Here is a 16,963-nt window from a genome sequence, read left to right as displayed (position 1 = left end):
GCACACTCCGGCAATCTTTTAATCTCCCGGGCACTTTGGCTTTGGTTTTATCAGACGATGCCTCCATGGCTGATGACGTTTTAAATTTTATCCGTGGTAGTCCGTTTTATGGTTCGATTTAGGGAGGTCCTGCACCTTTCCCTTTCTGTGTCTTTTGTCCTTGTGTCTGTTGCTGTTCTGGTGTGCCGTGAGATGGTTGACTCTTTCCCTTTTTTGTAGTCGTGGTCAGTTAACCAGTCTCCGGCTGTCTTCCTTTCTTCTGTTTCTTTCTGTCTGGTGTTCCTCTGTCCTGTTCTTGTCTGTAATGTTTGTTGCTCCATTTGTGTTCTTTTAGCGCCTGGGGGGACGTCTCCTCCCCCTTTGGTTTTTACCTGCTCCGTAGATTTTCGGCTCGCCTGATTTTGGAATGGGGGACTGATGACCTTCGCTGTTTGGTCCCCCTTAAACATCCCAACAACCACCACCACCTTCTGCATCAACGAATCAGAGCGCAGACAACAGCCACTTACTGGGAACTGTTGAAAGTGACCAGCCCAAATATAAGGGTTACTGCAAAAGAACAGCCGCCATAAAATAAGTTCTGGCCATCGTACTCGGCGCAGCACAAGGGAACAGACAGGAAAAATTTAGGTTCCTCTACCGCCCACGAATGGCGCGTGGGTAGGGTGATCCTCGGTAAGGCGTCTTTATTGGCTGCAGTTTCTCGATTTTTCTCGTCATTTCGCTGCAAGCCTGGAAGCTTCGAGGAGACGCGCTGGCGCTGCGGAGCAGCGGTTTGTGGGCAGGAAGCGGGCGTCCGCGCAGTGCAGATAACCGCGGGTCGCCAGTCCAGGGTCAGCGGGTGACGTCACGCGGCAAGGCTGGTGGAAACCGGCTGCAGTGAGAAGATTCTAAATTGATGGTACCGTGAAATCGTTTCTGACTTGTGACCCACACACAGAAATTACACTGTAGAAGGAAACATCACCACCATTGGAAGTTATATAAATATTGAAAAGTAGTTTCATGCTCGTCGTACTCATTGGAAAGCTTGTAAACAACTTTAATGATGGACGAAATGAGACCGCTTCCTCATGGTTTTCCTGGGAAACGACACACAGACAGCTAAATACCTGTTGCAGTTTGTGGAACATTTGGTAATGAAGACCGGTAGGGCTACCTTAAAGGTCATGCCTCTCCTAGGGCACCATCACGGCACTCCTATCGAGAGAGACTCTATGAAGAAAAACCTGTGTGGGTGGACAGCAAACAGAAAACCTGTGCAGAGGACACAAATGACAAAGCAGCCACGTCCACGCATTCGCCCTTAGTCTGCAGACCACTGCACGGTGTGTGGTCGAACCACTGTCCTCCCGAATGTAAGTCCAGAGTGTCTCACCGCCGCGCCCTGCATATCCAGTCCACTACTTGCATTTCACGCACGTTTCTCTGTCGGTTACATGGCGCAGACACGCACGAAGATTGTCTCTCCAAAATATGCTGAAGGTGATCGGGACCATGGCTCTCTGTCTACTAATAATTCAGACACGATCCCGCTCAGTATCTCGGCAAATTTGTGATTACCTAGAAAACCGTTTGAGTGAAAGGATCTGCGAAAGCTCAGTGTAAACTACAGTCTCATTGCGAGTGTCACAATAAAGTAGAATACTACACCACTTATCTCAGGATACATCAAAGATTTATAAGACAATGACGTCTGTTTCTTAGACGGGGAACATGTCGATGATGCTCGAAGACTGTATGGAAATGTGAACGGCTTTACAGCTTTTACCACTTCGTTTATTGACGTGCAGCACCACTTGGATGTAGGAAAATACGGTAACAATACCTGTAAACAACAGTAAAAAGTCGTTCATTATGCGATTATAACGCCAGTGTCCAAAGTTTTGAGCCTATAACATTGAGTGCATACTTGGTATGGGGAGGCGAAAAAACAACAAAGCGATATAAAACGGAAGCAAATGTACAATTAACTGATGAGGAATGGGGAAGGAAGACTTGGGTTGGTCGGGTGGCTTCCAGAAGCCTGCAGTGCACGTGTTGGCCTGCGACCCTGCGCTGACCTCCGGCGCTTCACTCTGTACAGCACTGCCTCGGCGTCTCCATCCACGTCGAGCGGGCGCGGCAGAAGCCTTTGGACGAATTCTTAGGCGCTCTCCTGGCACCGTAACGGTCCGGCAGACCTCTTACGCTGGTGTAATGGAGATGCTAAGTCGGCACGTTTCGAAAAAAGTGGAAGCCGTGCTCGTGAAACCCACTTGTCTGAATTTACGAAACCAGTTTACACTGTAGGGTGTGGAACTATTTCACTGACTCCGTCGTTTGCCCCTCATACGACCAGCAGAGTCAAGAGTGATGTCGGAGCTGTGATAGAGCTTACTTTGGTTTAGCCATGACGTATCTGTCGTCTAATAAGTATCCGAACGTTCTATGGGGCAAAGATGCTATACAAACACGTCCATGCCAAAAGGAGATACAAATGTATATTTGTGTGAAAGTTCCACAACACACGTTCTGGAAATGGAGGCAATGAGTTTAATTCCTAAACTGCTCAACCTGGAAATACCTGGGTACACCATAGCTTGCAACATTCGGATAAAATGGCGACATGATTTATGATTGTATTATGCAGCATTCTTTACCACAGAGGTGGGCGCTGAATCTTTTTCTTAAGAAAGAAGACACAGATATCAGTCTGTTAAAAGGAGAGTTAAACGTACTAATGAATTTAGACCCTTACAGTGGTTCAGAACGGTTCAAATGGCTCTGAGCACTATGGGACTTAACATCGGAGGTCATCAGTCCAATAGAACCTAGAACTACTTAAACCTAACTAACCTAAGGACATCACACACACCCATGCCCAAGGCAGGATTCGAACCTGTGACCGTAGCAGGCGCGTGGTTCCGGATTGAAGCGCCTAGAACCACTCGGCCACGATGGCCTGTCAAGTTTAATCGTGCCTACCCTGAGACATTAGCCGAGGAAACTGATTTCTGCATTACATGTACATTGCTTCTGATGAGGTGTCATGGATCTGAGGAATTTGAGATAAGGAGGAAGAAAATATTTCTCAGAGGTGCCACGAGCTTGGATTTAAATATAAGTCCTGTAACTTTAGGGCTGAAAGACGTTTGTTGCTTTGCCAATTTTTTTGCTATGGCATAAATAAACCATCTTTTGACTGAGAACGATAACATTTTTAGAAGGTGAAAGCAGTCTATCGTAGCACCGCGCTGGTAGTTACAAACTTTAGGTGATCACGAAGCAGTACGGACCCTTGTCATTTTAAGGAAACAGGTGACGTTGCAATTCATGTAGGGTGGACAACACTTTAACAGCTGTTGTTCCATAATAGTCTGCATGCGCCTCGTACAAGTGTTGAGGGTGCAGTGTGAGGGCTGCTCAGTGGCACTGTGTTTCAGGACCACCCACCATGTCGGCAGTTACGGAGGTTCAGAACAACACAACCGAGGCCCTGGCCGCCCTGGTAGACGGGGGTGAAGACGCCCTTGTGACGTTGGTGGCGGGCGAGACGAGGGTGGCGGCTCACAGGGCCGTGTTGGCAGCCGCGAGCCCCGTGTTCGCAGCGATGTTCGCGCACGACATGCTGGAGGCCAGCTGCGGCCAGGTGAGCATCGACGACGTGGAGGGCCCGGTGCTGAGGCTCCTGGTGGCCTACACGTATACCCTGCAGGCCCCCCACCTGCCCGACACGGCCCCCCAGCTGCTGGCGGCGGCCGACAAGTACGGCTTGTCGGCCCTGAAGGCTGCCTGCGAGCGGCAGCTGATCTCGCAGTTGGCCGTCGAGACCGCAGCGGCGACGGCCGTCACGGCAGTGAGGCACTCGTGCCCGGACGCCACGAGGGCTGCTGTTGCCTTCATAAAGGACCACCTGCAGGTGATGGCCACGCGGGGCTGGGCGGACGCTGTGCTCGAGTGTCCACAAGAAGTCAACGAAGTCATCCGTCAACTCCGTGAGCCACCAGCAGAAGCCAGGTAAGCACGAATCCCTTTAGGCAGTGCTAGTGTGACTTTGACGTCGTCCTTGCTTTGTTCGTCATGGGTTTCTTTGCTGCCTAAGTTGCATAGAACCTTAACGTCATCTACTTACTGATTGTCAGTCACGATGCTAAGTCTCTCGCTGTTTTCACTTCTACTGCTTCTTATCAATTTCGCCTTTCTTTGATTTACTCTCATTCCATATTCTGTACTCATTACACTGTTCATTCCATTCAGCAAACCCTGTAATTCTTCTTCACTGTCACTGAGGGAATCAGTCATCAGCAAATCTTGTATCATTTCACCCTGAATTTTAATTCCACTCTTCAGTCGTTCCATTCTTTCCGTCATCGCTTCTTCGATATATAGATTGAGCAGTAGAGGCGAAAGATTACGTTCCTTTCTGACACCCTTTTTAACCCGAATACTTCGCTCTTGGTCTTCCACTCTTATTTTACCTTCTTGCCTCTTGTACATACTGAAATTACTCAACTTCTCCTCTGGCTTACCCGTATTTTTCTCGGAATTTCAAACATTTTGTAACATTTGATATTGCCGAACACTTTCGCCAGGACCACAAATCCTATGAACGTTACGGAACGTCAATTTTCTTTTCCGTTTGCCTGTGTATTATCCTTATTAGCAACTGGGATGCTAGAGCTATTAAGCTGATTGTGCGATAGTTCTCACACTTCTCTGCTCTTGCAGTCTCCCAAATCGTGATGATTATATTTCTGTCAAAGTCAGATTGTATATTGCCAGACTCATACATTCTACACACCAGTGAGAATAGACCTTTTGCCACCTCCTCCAATGATTTTAGAACTTGTGATTGAATGTTGTCTATACCTTATGCCTTCTTTGATCTTAAATTTTCCAAAGCGCTTTTAAAATCTGATTATAATCACCAATATTTTCCATACCGACTCCTGTTTGTTCTTCTGTCACGCCATCAGACAAGTTGTTCCAATCAGAGAGGCCTTCAGTGTACTCTTTCCAACTATCCCATCTCCCCTCTGTATTTAACACTGGAATTCCCATTGTGCTCTTAATGTTACCACGCTTGCTTTTAATTCCGTGGAAGATTGCTTTGACTTTTCTATATGCTGTGTCAGTCGTCCCAAGAATCATTTCTTCTTTGATTTCTTCACATTTTTTGTGCAGCCCTTTCATGTTAGCTTCTCTGCACTTCCTATTCATTTCATCCTTAAGTGACTTATTTCTCAATTACTGAATTTTCCTGAACATTTTTGAATTTCTTTCTTTGATTGATCAACTGAAGGTTTTCCTATATTTTCCATGGTTTCTTCGCAGTTAGCTTCTTTGTACCTACGCTTTTCTTTCCAACTTCTGTTACTGTCGTTGTTAAAGATATCCATTCCTCTTCAACTGAACTACCTATTGAGCTGCTTATTATTGCAGTATCTGTAGCCTCAGAGAACATAAATCTCATCGCTTCTTTCCTTAGTACTACTGTATTCCACTTCTTTGTACATAGATGGCCCCTTATGAGTCTTGTAATATTCAGCCTACTCTTCATCACTGCTAAATCGTTATGAGTCTATATCTATTCCTGGGTATGCTTTACAGCCCAGTATCTGATTTCAAAATGTTTGCCTGACAATAATATGGTGTGACTTTAAACTTCCCATATTACGGTCCTTTTCAAAGTATACCCCCACGTCTAGTGATTTTTGAACAGACTATACCAGCTATTACTAGAATAAATTTATTGTAGAGCTTAACTAGCGTTTCTTCTCTCCTATTCCTATTATCAAGTACATATTCTCGTGTAACCCTTTCTTCTACTCCTTCCCCTACAATTGCGTTTCAGTCCCTCCATGACTATTACATAGTACTGAATTACCTGTTCAATATCCTCACTTTTACTCTCTGCACCTAAACTTGCGACATCATCATGTATACCTGAACTATGCATGTTGATGGTTTGCTTTTCTCACGAGAACATATCTATACTCACTTTCCGCCCTGCCTTTCTATTGATACTGAATCCTACTGCTGTTGCTACTACCCTATTCTCATGTTACTAGAAATCCATTTCTTATTTTCTGGCTTCCGAACCACATTCAAACTCCTCACTTTCCAGCTCCCGAATCATAGATTGTCATCCTTTCGTTGGGTACTCGACCTTTTTGTCGTGGGCCACCTCGCCTGGAGGTTTGAATGGGGGACTACTTTTTTGCCAATGGAGAGACCATTATGGCTCTTGTTGAATCACATGCCACATGTCATGTTGATGCACGTTATGCATATTTACACAGTGGTTTACATTGCCTTCTGTGTCCTCACGTTGTTGATCATTGCCAATTCTTCCTCATTTAGGAGCAGTTTCAGACCTCAAGAGAAAGAGTGCCCTGAACCTGTCGACCCCTCCGCCCTCTTTGGAAAGGCTGTTGGCTGAAAGAGGGTGACACCTGATGCTGGAAGTCTTCAGACACCAATGCTGATTATTCTTATTCAAAATTCAAGTGATGGTGAGGTTCAAACCTGGGACTGAGGATATTCCTGATTACTAAAAAAGATGCTACCCCTGGGTGACTCCCTGAGATATCCAGTAAAGCAGGAGCTATGAGCGGAATCCTATGAGGTTTTCTGCTACTGGGATACAGCACATTATATTCGCTTTCCACCTACAGGTGTATGACATATCTCCCACAACGTCAGTATTGATTTGACGTTTTCATCCAGCTATCATTTGTTGCCTCTGTCACTCGGATACATATGCTCCATACAAGTATATTTTGTTTCCTTTTCAATTAAAAAAAAATCCCTAGTCAATAGACAACAGGTTACTTCACAAGTTGTAAACGTTGTCCATCAGATAAAATTGCATACACTGCATAACCCATTTTTTTCTTTTAATGGTGGCCTCTACTGCAAACTGCTCAAAACGAAAATTGTTGTTTAAGAAACACATCACCACTGCTGTCTTTTCAATGAATCGAATTGTGGAGACATTACATGCATATATACAGTTCTATTTGCTTTACTCGAATGCAGATTTTGAATATACTCTTGATAACTTTTATAGCATAGTTCTTGTAATTCTTGTCCATCTTCTTCATTCCCTCGGGCTTCACATCAAACAGCGCCTGCATATCCCGGACCATATAGTTTCAACAGTAAGTTGATACCCCAACTTATCAGTTTGTTTCTCTCTCTCTCTCTCTCTCTCACTCTCTCTCTCTCTCTCTCTCTCTCTCTCTCTTCCTCCAGTGATATAATTCAGCATCCATATATCAGTTTTCCAATTACCTCACAACCAAAAGTAGCAGCCAGTTGACTTTAACTGCTTCTAAATTCTGTCTGATAGTTGTTCTGTCAGGGCAGCAAAATTGTTGGCCCTTATGTTTGGGATTTGGTTTATGCTTCATTGTGAACAATTTGTTGTTTTGCATCTTAAGCTACGCCAATGGGGAATATGGCAGAAGTAGTGTAGAAAAAGATCAGTTAATTGGTGGCACAGTCACGTTAAGTGACAGGCAGGTGGTGTTGGCACTGTGTGTTGTGTTGCCCCGGTGGACAGTCCCTCAGCTGCACCGCCTGCAGTGAGCCCCTGTGTGAACACGCCCACCCACACAGTGTTTCTCTGTGCAGCTCGCCGACCGCCACAGGGGGCGGGTCCACCCCCACCTCTGACCGTCAACCCCACAGCGTCCACAGCCGGACTCCTGCTGCAGCTGCGCCTCCCACGTCTGCCCGATACACCCCTCCACCTGATGACGCAGCCGTCTCTCGCTTCCGGTGAGTTGTGTTGCCACACGTGCCCAAGTCTTACCCTCACAGTACTGCTTATTTTGGCATTAACCAGCCAATATAGTAAATAAAATAAAATACAGATTCCTTCAGTTTTTGGATAGAGGTTACAGTTGCCATTAAACATTACTCCTTTCTCACTTTTTTGGCTATGATATTTTGAAGATTGAGCACATATGCAGCAGATTTCTCGTTCTCTGTATTTGCAGTGAGAATTACGTTCAGTTCAGAGTCACTCAACTGTAGTTACGTAGGAAGTGTCCCATACAAATCATACCCATTTCCAAAGATTCTTTATATATTGATGTGTGGAATCTAGATTTTGTTTTGAGTGATGATTGTGTGTCTTACAAATTGATTCTGAATTAAATGGGTATGGAAACGGGATTTTTCACACAATTCCACTCAACAAAACCTATGTGAATGGTTGTAGATATAAGTTATTGAAGACACTCGGGAAGAAATGGCGAAAGAAAGGTAAACAGAAATACAAGTGAGAATGACAAAGTTAATATTTAGTACTGGAATGAGGATACAGCTTGTTTTGGGTATGTCTTAAAATGTAATTCGAATATTCCTTAAATGGTTCCCTGGTCAGTTACATCTGTAGTGACTGTTGAAAATCTGTGCCGCACTGTAACAGGAACCCGGATTTGCTGCTTATTGCAGGCAGTCTCCCTGAGCAGTCGGCTGCCTGAGCACACCTCCACTTTTGACTCAGCGTCTCATCGACACTTGCACTAGAGTTTATCCCGGGGGTCTTTTGGGAAGAGTAGCAAAAGGGAAATCGAATCGGTGGATGTTACCCTACTGCAGAGGATGTACATGAGAACCTCTGGTGGTAGTGTTAGCAAATCATGGGTAAAAAACATCATCCACAATGGTAATTCCATCTACGCCAGCAAACACTCAGGTGGTCTAATGGTTGAGGTATCTGAAGTCAGAAATGCAGTGGGTGTGGCTAAGTGGAGATGCGTACAGCACTGTATGGATCGTCAGTTGTAAACAAATTCCTGCAACTGATGGATGATGGTCACCAGGTGTGATGAGTAGTGGTTTTGATTCACTGAGGAGAAGTTTTGTGTAATTCCATGGTATAGCTAACTTTTATTTTTAGAAATGAGCAACCGACGTGGGCAAAGATAGTTGGTCCTACTGAAAAAAAAAATATATATATATTTAAAAAGAAAGATGATGAGACTTACCAAACAAAAGCGCTGGCAGGTCGATACACACAAACATACACACAAAATTCTAGCTTTCGCAACCAACGGTTGCCTCGTCAGGAAAGAGGGAATTCCCTCTTTCCTGACGAGGCAACCGTTGGTTGCGAAAGCTAGAATTTTGTGTGTATGTTTGTGTTTGTTTGTGTGTATGTTTGTGTGTATCGACCTGCCAGCGCTTTTGTTTGGTAAGTCTCATCATCTTTCTTTTTAAATATATTTTTTTCCCACGTGCAATGTTTCCCTCTTATATATATATATATATATATATATATATATATATATATATATATATATATATATATATATATAAACCAACAGCAGAGTTTCCACAATGATGGTGGTGCCACTACAGCAGAGTTACTAAATACAGTTTTCCTTAATTCCTTCACGAAAAAAGGCAAAATAACTATTCAAGAATTCGAAACCAGAACAGCTGTTAGCATGAGCGACATAAAAGTATATATTTTAGGTGTTGTGAAACAACTCAAATCACTTAAGAAAGGCAAGTCTTCTGGTCCAGATGGAATATGAATCAGGTTCCTTTCAGAGTATGCAGACACAATAGTGCCTTTCTTAGCAATCATATACAACCGTTCACTTGGCGAAAGGTCTGTTCGTAAAGACTGGAAAGTAGCACAGGTCACACCAATACTCAAGAAAGGAAATAAGAGTAACCTATTGAATTACAGACACACATTACTGACCTCAATTTGCAGTAGGATTTTGGAGAATATACTGTACTCGAACATTATGACTTACCTTGAAGAAAATGACTTATTGATACATAACCAACACGGATTCAGAAAATATCGTTCTTGTGCAACACAGATTTTTATTCCCATGAAATAATGAGTGCTGTCGACAAGGGATCTAAGATCGATTCCATATTCCTAGATTTCCAGAAGGGTTTTGATACCATTCCTAACAAGAGACTATTACGTGGTGTATACGGCCCGGAAGATACGGGAAAGCCCCAGGAATTCTTTCATCCACAAGAAAACCGGGAAAAACAGGGGAATTTTCTAGAATCCCAGGAGTTTTTCATAGATTTAGTTTTCAGTTAATTTTTTGTCATTTTGACTGGTAATAACCGATACTCTAACAAAGGACGTTACTGTATCCCGCTACTGCAGAATAATACTGCAGCAACAAACGAGGGAATGAAATTTAAATTGCAAAGGAAATGCTTCATATATAAACAAAAAAACACACAGTGCTCATACAAGTGTCTGCCAACAGCAAAATGTGTGAAAGGCTGTAGGAAGACAATGCAGTGCTTCGTAACAACAAATTACCTCCGATGAGCGTTAAGTCACAACTGTTTACATTAGATTCATTTAAGCAGTTAAGAGCGGAATCACGCGCATGCGCAGTTGAGTCGCGTCTGAGTACAGGGTTATTACAAATGATTGAAGCGATTTCACAGCTCTACAGTAACCTTATTATTTGAGATATTTTCACAATGCTTTGCACACACATACAAAAACTCAAAGTTTTTTTAGGCATTCACAAATGTTCGATATGCGCCCCTTTAGTGATTAGGCAGACATCAAGCCGATAATAAAGTTCCTCCCACACTCTGCGCAGCATGTCCCCATCAATGAGTTCGAAAGCATCGTTGATGCGAGCTCGAATGCGTGAGGATTCTCTACCTCCCAAATTCGCACATTGTGTCTGTTCACTTCACCATTAAGAAAAAAATGTTGCCTCATGACTGAAAACAAGTTTCGCACTGAACGCATCCTCTTCCATGAGCTGTTGCAACCGCGCCGAAAATTCAAAGCGTTTGACTTTGCCATCGTGTGTCAGGGCTTGTAGCAATTGTAAACGGTAAGGCTTCTGCTTTAGCCTTTTCCGTAAGATTTTCCAAACCGTCGGCTGTGGTACGTTTAGCTCCCTGCTTGCTTTATTCGTAGACTTCCGCGGGCTACGCGTGAAACTTGTCCGCACACATTCTACCGTTTCTTCGCTCACTGCACGCCGACCCGTCGATTTCCCCTTACAGAGGCATCCAGAAGCTTTAAACTGTGCATACCATCGCCGAATGGAGTTAGCAGTTGGTGGATCTTTGTTGAACTTCGTCCTGAAGTGTCGTTGCACTGTTATGACTGACTGATGTGAGTGCATTTCAAGCACGACATACGCTTTCTTGGCTCCTGTCGCCATTTTGTCTCACTGCGCTCTCGAGCGCTCTGGCGGCAGAAACCTGAAGTGCGGCTTCAGCCGAACAAAACTTTACGAGTTTTTCTACGTATCTGTAGTGTGTCGTGACCATATGTCAATGAATGGAGCTACAGTGAATTTATGAAATCGCTTCAATCATTTGTAATAGCCCTGTATTTAAAAAAATTAATGCAGATCGGTTTAAAAATGCACTGGAAGTGGTGTATTTCTCAAATTATTAAACTGAACTAGAAACACAATAACTCCACACATTAGAAAGCAATCACAACTATTTTTACGGCTGCTTAATAGTCTTTTCATAATAAATTAGCCCACACGGAATTAAATTCACTAGGATAGGATTCTCAAGGTTTGTGATTTGGGATAATCACAGGTGTAATATAGAGCGTTTAGCAGCACCACGATTGTTATTAAAATCAACCAAATTTCACAAATACCTGGTCCATTTACAGTGCCAAATGTAAACAATTTGGTGGAAGGCTGGTGGCACTGGTGGCTGTTAACATGGCAGTGATGTAGTCATGGCAGTACTGTTGGCCTCGCCCTGTTATAGATCTTCTGAATTATATTTTTGCAGGGCCAAAAACAATGCCATGATAATGGTATCACCAAATGCAGCATCCGAGGTCCATATATAACACTCTTAAGTTCCTCTGCCTCAACACTCCAAGAATATGAACTACAATGTTCTGCTACTGCTACTGAGATGTTAACCACAGCACTGGTCAGGCTCGATTCCTTACCCGTTGCAAAGGACACATTTCAGCTTGCGCTAACCACTCCTTTTCCATTCAGCCAGGCTACTTCCATAGCTGTAGGGCTTCCCCACATCTTTTACATTCAACCCTGCGTTCCCTAACTATGGACCAAGTCATTTACAGTACATTATATAACAATCATTCCAGTAGTTATTTACGTTCATAAGCATAAATTGAACATTGTTCAAAAAGTTCACATAACTGAAATATGTATACATTGTCTAAGAATTTCCGTGACAGGTAAAACACTCTGCATATGACAGATACAGCACTCTACATAAGCAACTCTACAAATAGAAATATCAATACAAAGTAGGTCAAAAATGGATGTTACATATGCCCCAGGGTTCACTGAAGATTCCTGCTAGGCAAACATCAATACCAAGCAGTCGAAAATAATAATCACTTCATCCAGAGCTGAGCATGAAAAGAATACATTGCAAAACACATTAAAACACTACACACTCTATACACGTAATTACCAAAACAAGACATAAGCAACATTATTCAATTATGTTCATCTGTCACAACTGACTCTCATTTTGTGAAACAGTAAGTTGAGTAGTAAGCAAAATTTATCTGTATTGCCAAGAATATTGAGTAGCATTTTGTAAGCATTCAAGAAATGTAGGTATACACATACAAGTATACCCCCTACATATATCACAAGCAATCTGACATTGTACATGCAACACATCCTATAGCATGATTTTGAAGTTACAAAGGAGGAAACTATCAATGCTGATTCTAATAATAGTAGTCCATTCTTTGATATTTACATAAACAAACAGATTTAAACTGTACTTACTATTCTTTTCTTACTGCCTTTATTTGAAACACAGTCCCTCTTTGAAAACTGTAGCAAAACACATACAACACTCCCCCCAGGGGATCCACAACTCTTTTGTGGATACGTGCGTAGCGAGCACGGGGCCCCGAGCTAATGTGGCCTTCCTTCCTTTCCGGGCTGCATACCTTCCCATTCCGCATCCTTCCCCATCCCCTGTCTTCACCCCCCCCCCCTTCACCTCTGGCTGATTCCTTCACTTTCTCCCCCTCTGGGAGTATGGTTTGCGCCTACGTCCGGAGACGGACGCTTGTAAATGTACCGCATTCTTCTTCTTCCTTGCTTGTATGTCTTCTTCCTTCCTTTGTCCATCTCCTTTCCTTACCTCTTCTCTTTACCCTTTTCTCCGCTGCGGCGTTTGAGACCCCCTCTTCTTTCCTTTCCCTTTCTCTTTCTTCCTCCCTGTGCGTGTCTGAAGGCCGACCCACGCACTTCCATGCGTAGCCGGTGACGGGGTAACGCGTAATTCCCCGCCCCGGGTAGACAGGTAGGACACGTACGTACCCCCTGGTAAAGGCCAGGCCCAGGGAGGGGTGATTACCCGAGCTGATACCTTCCGAAAGTGCCGATTGGTCCCTCCGTCCGTTTGTCGGGAGGTGTGACCTGAGGTGTGAACAATCACCTAAGGCGGGTGTGCCCTCGGTGAGGGCCCCCACAAGGGAGGAGCGCGCCATCGGAGACGCCGGTAATCATGGGGGATTCTTCCGCAATGGTTTCCTCACCTTCCACTATGTCTGCTCACAAACGTAAGTTCACTGAGTCTCAGCCACAGACGGTTCTTCCATCGTTGCCACAGTTCCTTGTTGTTTCTCGGTCTGACGAAGGTCACGACTTTTCCACGGTCAACCCTTTCATTATTCAGAAAGGTGTCGACGCAATTGCGGGTCCTGTAAAGTCTTGTTCCAGACTACGGAATGGCACCCTGTTGTTGGAAACACACAGTGCCCTCCAGGCTCAAAAATTGCTGCGTACTTCTCTGCTCCACACCTTCCCTGTCCGGGTGGAACCGCACCGTACCTTAAATTCCTCGCGTGGAGTCGTTTATACACGCTCCCTCGATGGATTGTCTGACGAAGAAATTCAGCACTACCTGTCTGACCAGGGCGTCACCGCTGTTCATCGGGTTATGAAAAGGGTTGACTCGAACATCATTCCAACCCGCACTGTCTTCTTGACATTTGACAAAGTTCAACTCCCATCAAAAATCAAAGCAGGCTATGAGATAATTTCCGTTCGCCCTTATGTCCCAAACCCTACGCGTTGCTATCGATGTCAGCGGTTCAATCACACCAGCCAGTCCTGTTCCAATCCGGCCAAATGTGTTACGTGTGGCAGGGATGCCCATGAGGGTGCTTGTCCACCTCCATCCCCTCGCTGCATCAACTGTATGGGTGACCACGCTGCTTCCTCTCGAGATTGCCCTGTTTTTAAGGACGAAAAGCTGATCCAGGAAATAAGAGTGAAGGAAAAGGTGTCGACCTTTGCTGCTCGAAAGTTACTCGCCAGTCGACAGCCCACCGTGCCTCAGAAAGGAAAATACAGCGCTGTCCTTGCTTCTCCTCGGCCAACAAAGGAGGCGGCCACGCAGACTTGCGATCTCACATTTAGTACCACGGTCGTCAGATCGGCCAGCGCAAAGATCGCCCGTTCAACCTCACCTCTTTCGCCTGCCCACTCTATGGCTCACCCTTCGTCGGGTTCTGCTAAATCTCGAGCCCAAAAGTCAGACGCCAAGTCTTCCAAAAAAGAGCATTCTCGTGAAGAGTTTTTACGTACTGCAACTTCACAACCATCGGTTCCTCCTTCATCTAAACATACCTCCAAGAAGGCTACGAAGAAACACAGTTCCTCTCCTTCTCCGCCAAGGCGTGTCCCATCTACAGCACCACCTGGCGGAAATCGCCCTCGGCCGTCTTCTGTGTCGCCGAGGCGCACTGTTGGTGGCCGGTCAACTGGCCGATCGTTGGTGGCAGGAGCTGATCCTGACCAACCTATGGATCAGGATCTTTTGCCTTCGACTGAATGCCATTCCATCCTGTCGGTCGCAAGCTCTGAGCAGTCGTTGAGTTGACAGCACCCTTGGTGACGTTCCTCCATTTCTGTACACCCTATGTCCATTATCCACTGGAATATCCGCGGCATTCGCGCCAATCGGGAGGAATTGTCGATCCTCTTACGATCCTACTCGCCGGTCATCTTCTGTCTTCAGGAAACAAAGCTGCGTCCCCATGACCGCTTTGTTCTCCCTCATTTTCAGTCCGTCCGATATGACCTCCCCTCTGTTGACGGCACTCCAGCCCATGGAGGACTCATGATTCTGCTCCATGATACTCTCCATTATCACCCAATCCCCTTAAACACTCCCTTCCAAGCTGTCGCCGTCCGTCTTTCCCTTTCTGGATACACGTTCTCTCTTTGTACGGTATACATTCCATCGTCTACAACAATGGCACGAGCTGATCTCCTTCATCTTCTTGATCAGCTTCCACCCCCCTATTTGCTGGTTGGGGACTTCAATGCCCACCACCCGCTTTGGGGATCTCCACATCCTTGTCCACGTGGCTCACTATTGCTAGACGTCTTCCACCAAGCGGATCTAGTCTGCCTCAACACTGGGGTCCCCACATTTTTGTCTGCCTCCACGGCAAATTTATCCCATTTGGACCTTGCGGTCGGTACTGTTCCGCTAGCTCGGCGCTTCGAATGGTTCGCCCTTGATGATACACACTCTAGTGACCACTTTCCATGTGTTCTTCGACTGCAGCCTCAACTGCCATATATGCGCTCGCGACGCTGGAAGTTTGCCCAAGCCGATTGGACACTTTTTTCTTCTCTAGCGACATTCGATGACCGTCGCTTTCCCAGCGTCGACGATGAGGTCACACATTTTACCGACGTTATTCTCACAGCTGCGGAACGTTCAATACCACGCACCTCCGAATTGCCCCGGCGCCCTCCAGTCCCTTGGTGGAACGAGGCATGCCGTGCCGCAATACGTGAGCGGCGACGTGCTCTTCGCATTTTCCGTCACCATCCAACTTTGTCCAACTGTATCCGATATAAGCAGCTCCGTGCGCGATGCCGTCGCGTCATCCGCGATAGCAAGAAGGCAAGCTGGAAATTCTTTACTAGCTCATTTAACAACTTCACTCCCTCCTCGGAAGTTTGGAGTCGGCTTCGACGGTTCTCAGGCGCGCCTAGTTTCTCCCCGGTCTCTGGGCTCACTGTCGCGCATGATACCTTAGTGGACCCCGTCGCAATTTCTAACTCATTGGGTCAGCACTTTGCTGAGATTTCGAGCTCTTCAAATTACCCGCCGGCGTTTCTCCCGAAGAAACGTGCAGCGGAAGTGCGACATCTTGCTTTCTCCTCTCAAAATCGCGAAAGCTACAATACTGTTTTCTCCATGCGCGAACTCCAACATGCACTCTCTTCTTCTCGCTCCTCCGCCCCAGGACCGGATGGTATCCATGTCCAAATGTTGCTGCATTTATCAACCCATAGCCTGCGTTACCTCCTTCGCCTTTATAATCGAATTTGGACAGACAGTACCTTTCCCAGGCGATGGCGGGAAGCTATTGTCGTTCCCGTTCCGAAACCTGGAAAGGACAAACATCTCCCCTCTAGCTATCGCCCCATTTCTCTCACGAGTAGTGTCTGTAAGGTTTTGGAGCGTATGGTGAATTACCGTTTAGCTTGGTGGCTGGAGTCCCGCAGTCTAACACCTGCCCAATGCGGATTCCGAAAGCATCGTTCTGCTGTTGACCATCTTGTTGCTCTCTCCACTTATATCATGAACAATTTTCTCCGGAAACGCCAAACGGTAGCAATATTTTTTGATCTGGAGAGAGCGTACGATACCTGTTGGAGGACAGGCATCCTCCGTACACTGTTCTCTTGGGGCTTTAGAGGCCGGCTGCCCCTTTTTCTTCGCGAATTTATGGCAGAGCGCACATTTAGGGTGCGGGTGAACACTACTCTCTCCCGTACTTTCTCCCAAGAAAACGGGGTACCCCAGGGCTCCGTGCTGAGTGTTGTACTGTTTGCCATCGCCATTAATCCAATTATGGATTGTCTCCTTCCTGAAGTCTCGGGCTCCCTCTTTGTGGACGATTTTGCGATCTACTACAGCTCTCAACGGACCAGCCTTCTTGAAAGACGTCTTCAAG

At 45.5% G+C, this 16,963-nt stretch overlaps 1 protein-coding gene across 1 annotated transcript in view; it reads left to right on the top strand.

Moving 5' to 3' along the window:
• LOC126426537 (ankyrin-3-like) overlaps positions 1–16,963 on the top strand; it is a 305,624-nt gene that overhangs the window by 270,539 nt on the left and 18,122 nt on the right. The window contains exons 2-3 of the mRNA XM_050088440.1: positions 3,426–3,999; positions 7,621–7,767. Of these exons, the coding sequence (XP_049944397.1) occupies positions 3,437–3,999; positions 7,621–7,767 (710 nt within the window). The 5' untranslated portion in view covers positions 3,426–3,436. The remainder of the gene's footprint in view (positions 1–3,425; positions 4,000–7,620; positions 7,768–16,963) is intronic.

Source organism: Schistocerca serialis, chromosome 11 (genome assembly GCF_023864345.2).
Source record: "Schistocerca serialis cubense isolate TAMUIC-IGC-003099 chromosome 11, iqSchSeri2.2, whole genome shotgun sequence".
Classification (NCBI taxonomy): Eukaryota; Metazoa; Arthropoda; class Insecta; order Orthoptera; family Acrididae; genus Schistocerca; species Schistocerca serialis.
The sequence above is the reverse complement of the archived record's forward strand: the minus strand, read 5'-3'. Positions and strand labels throughout refer to the sequence as shown.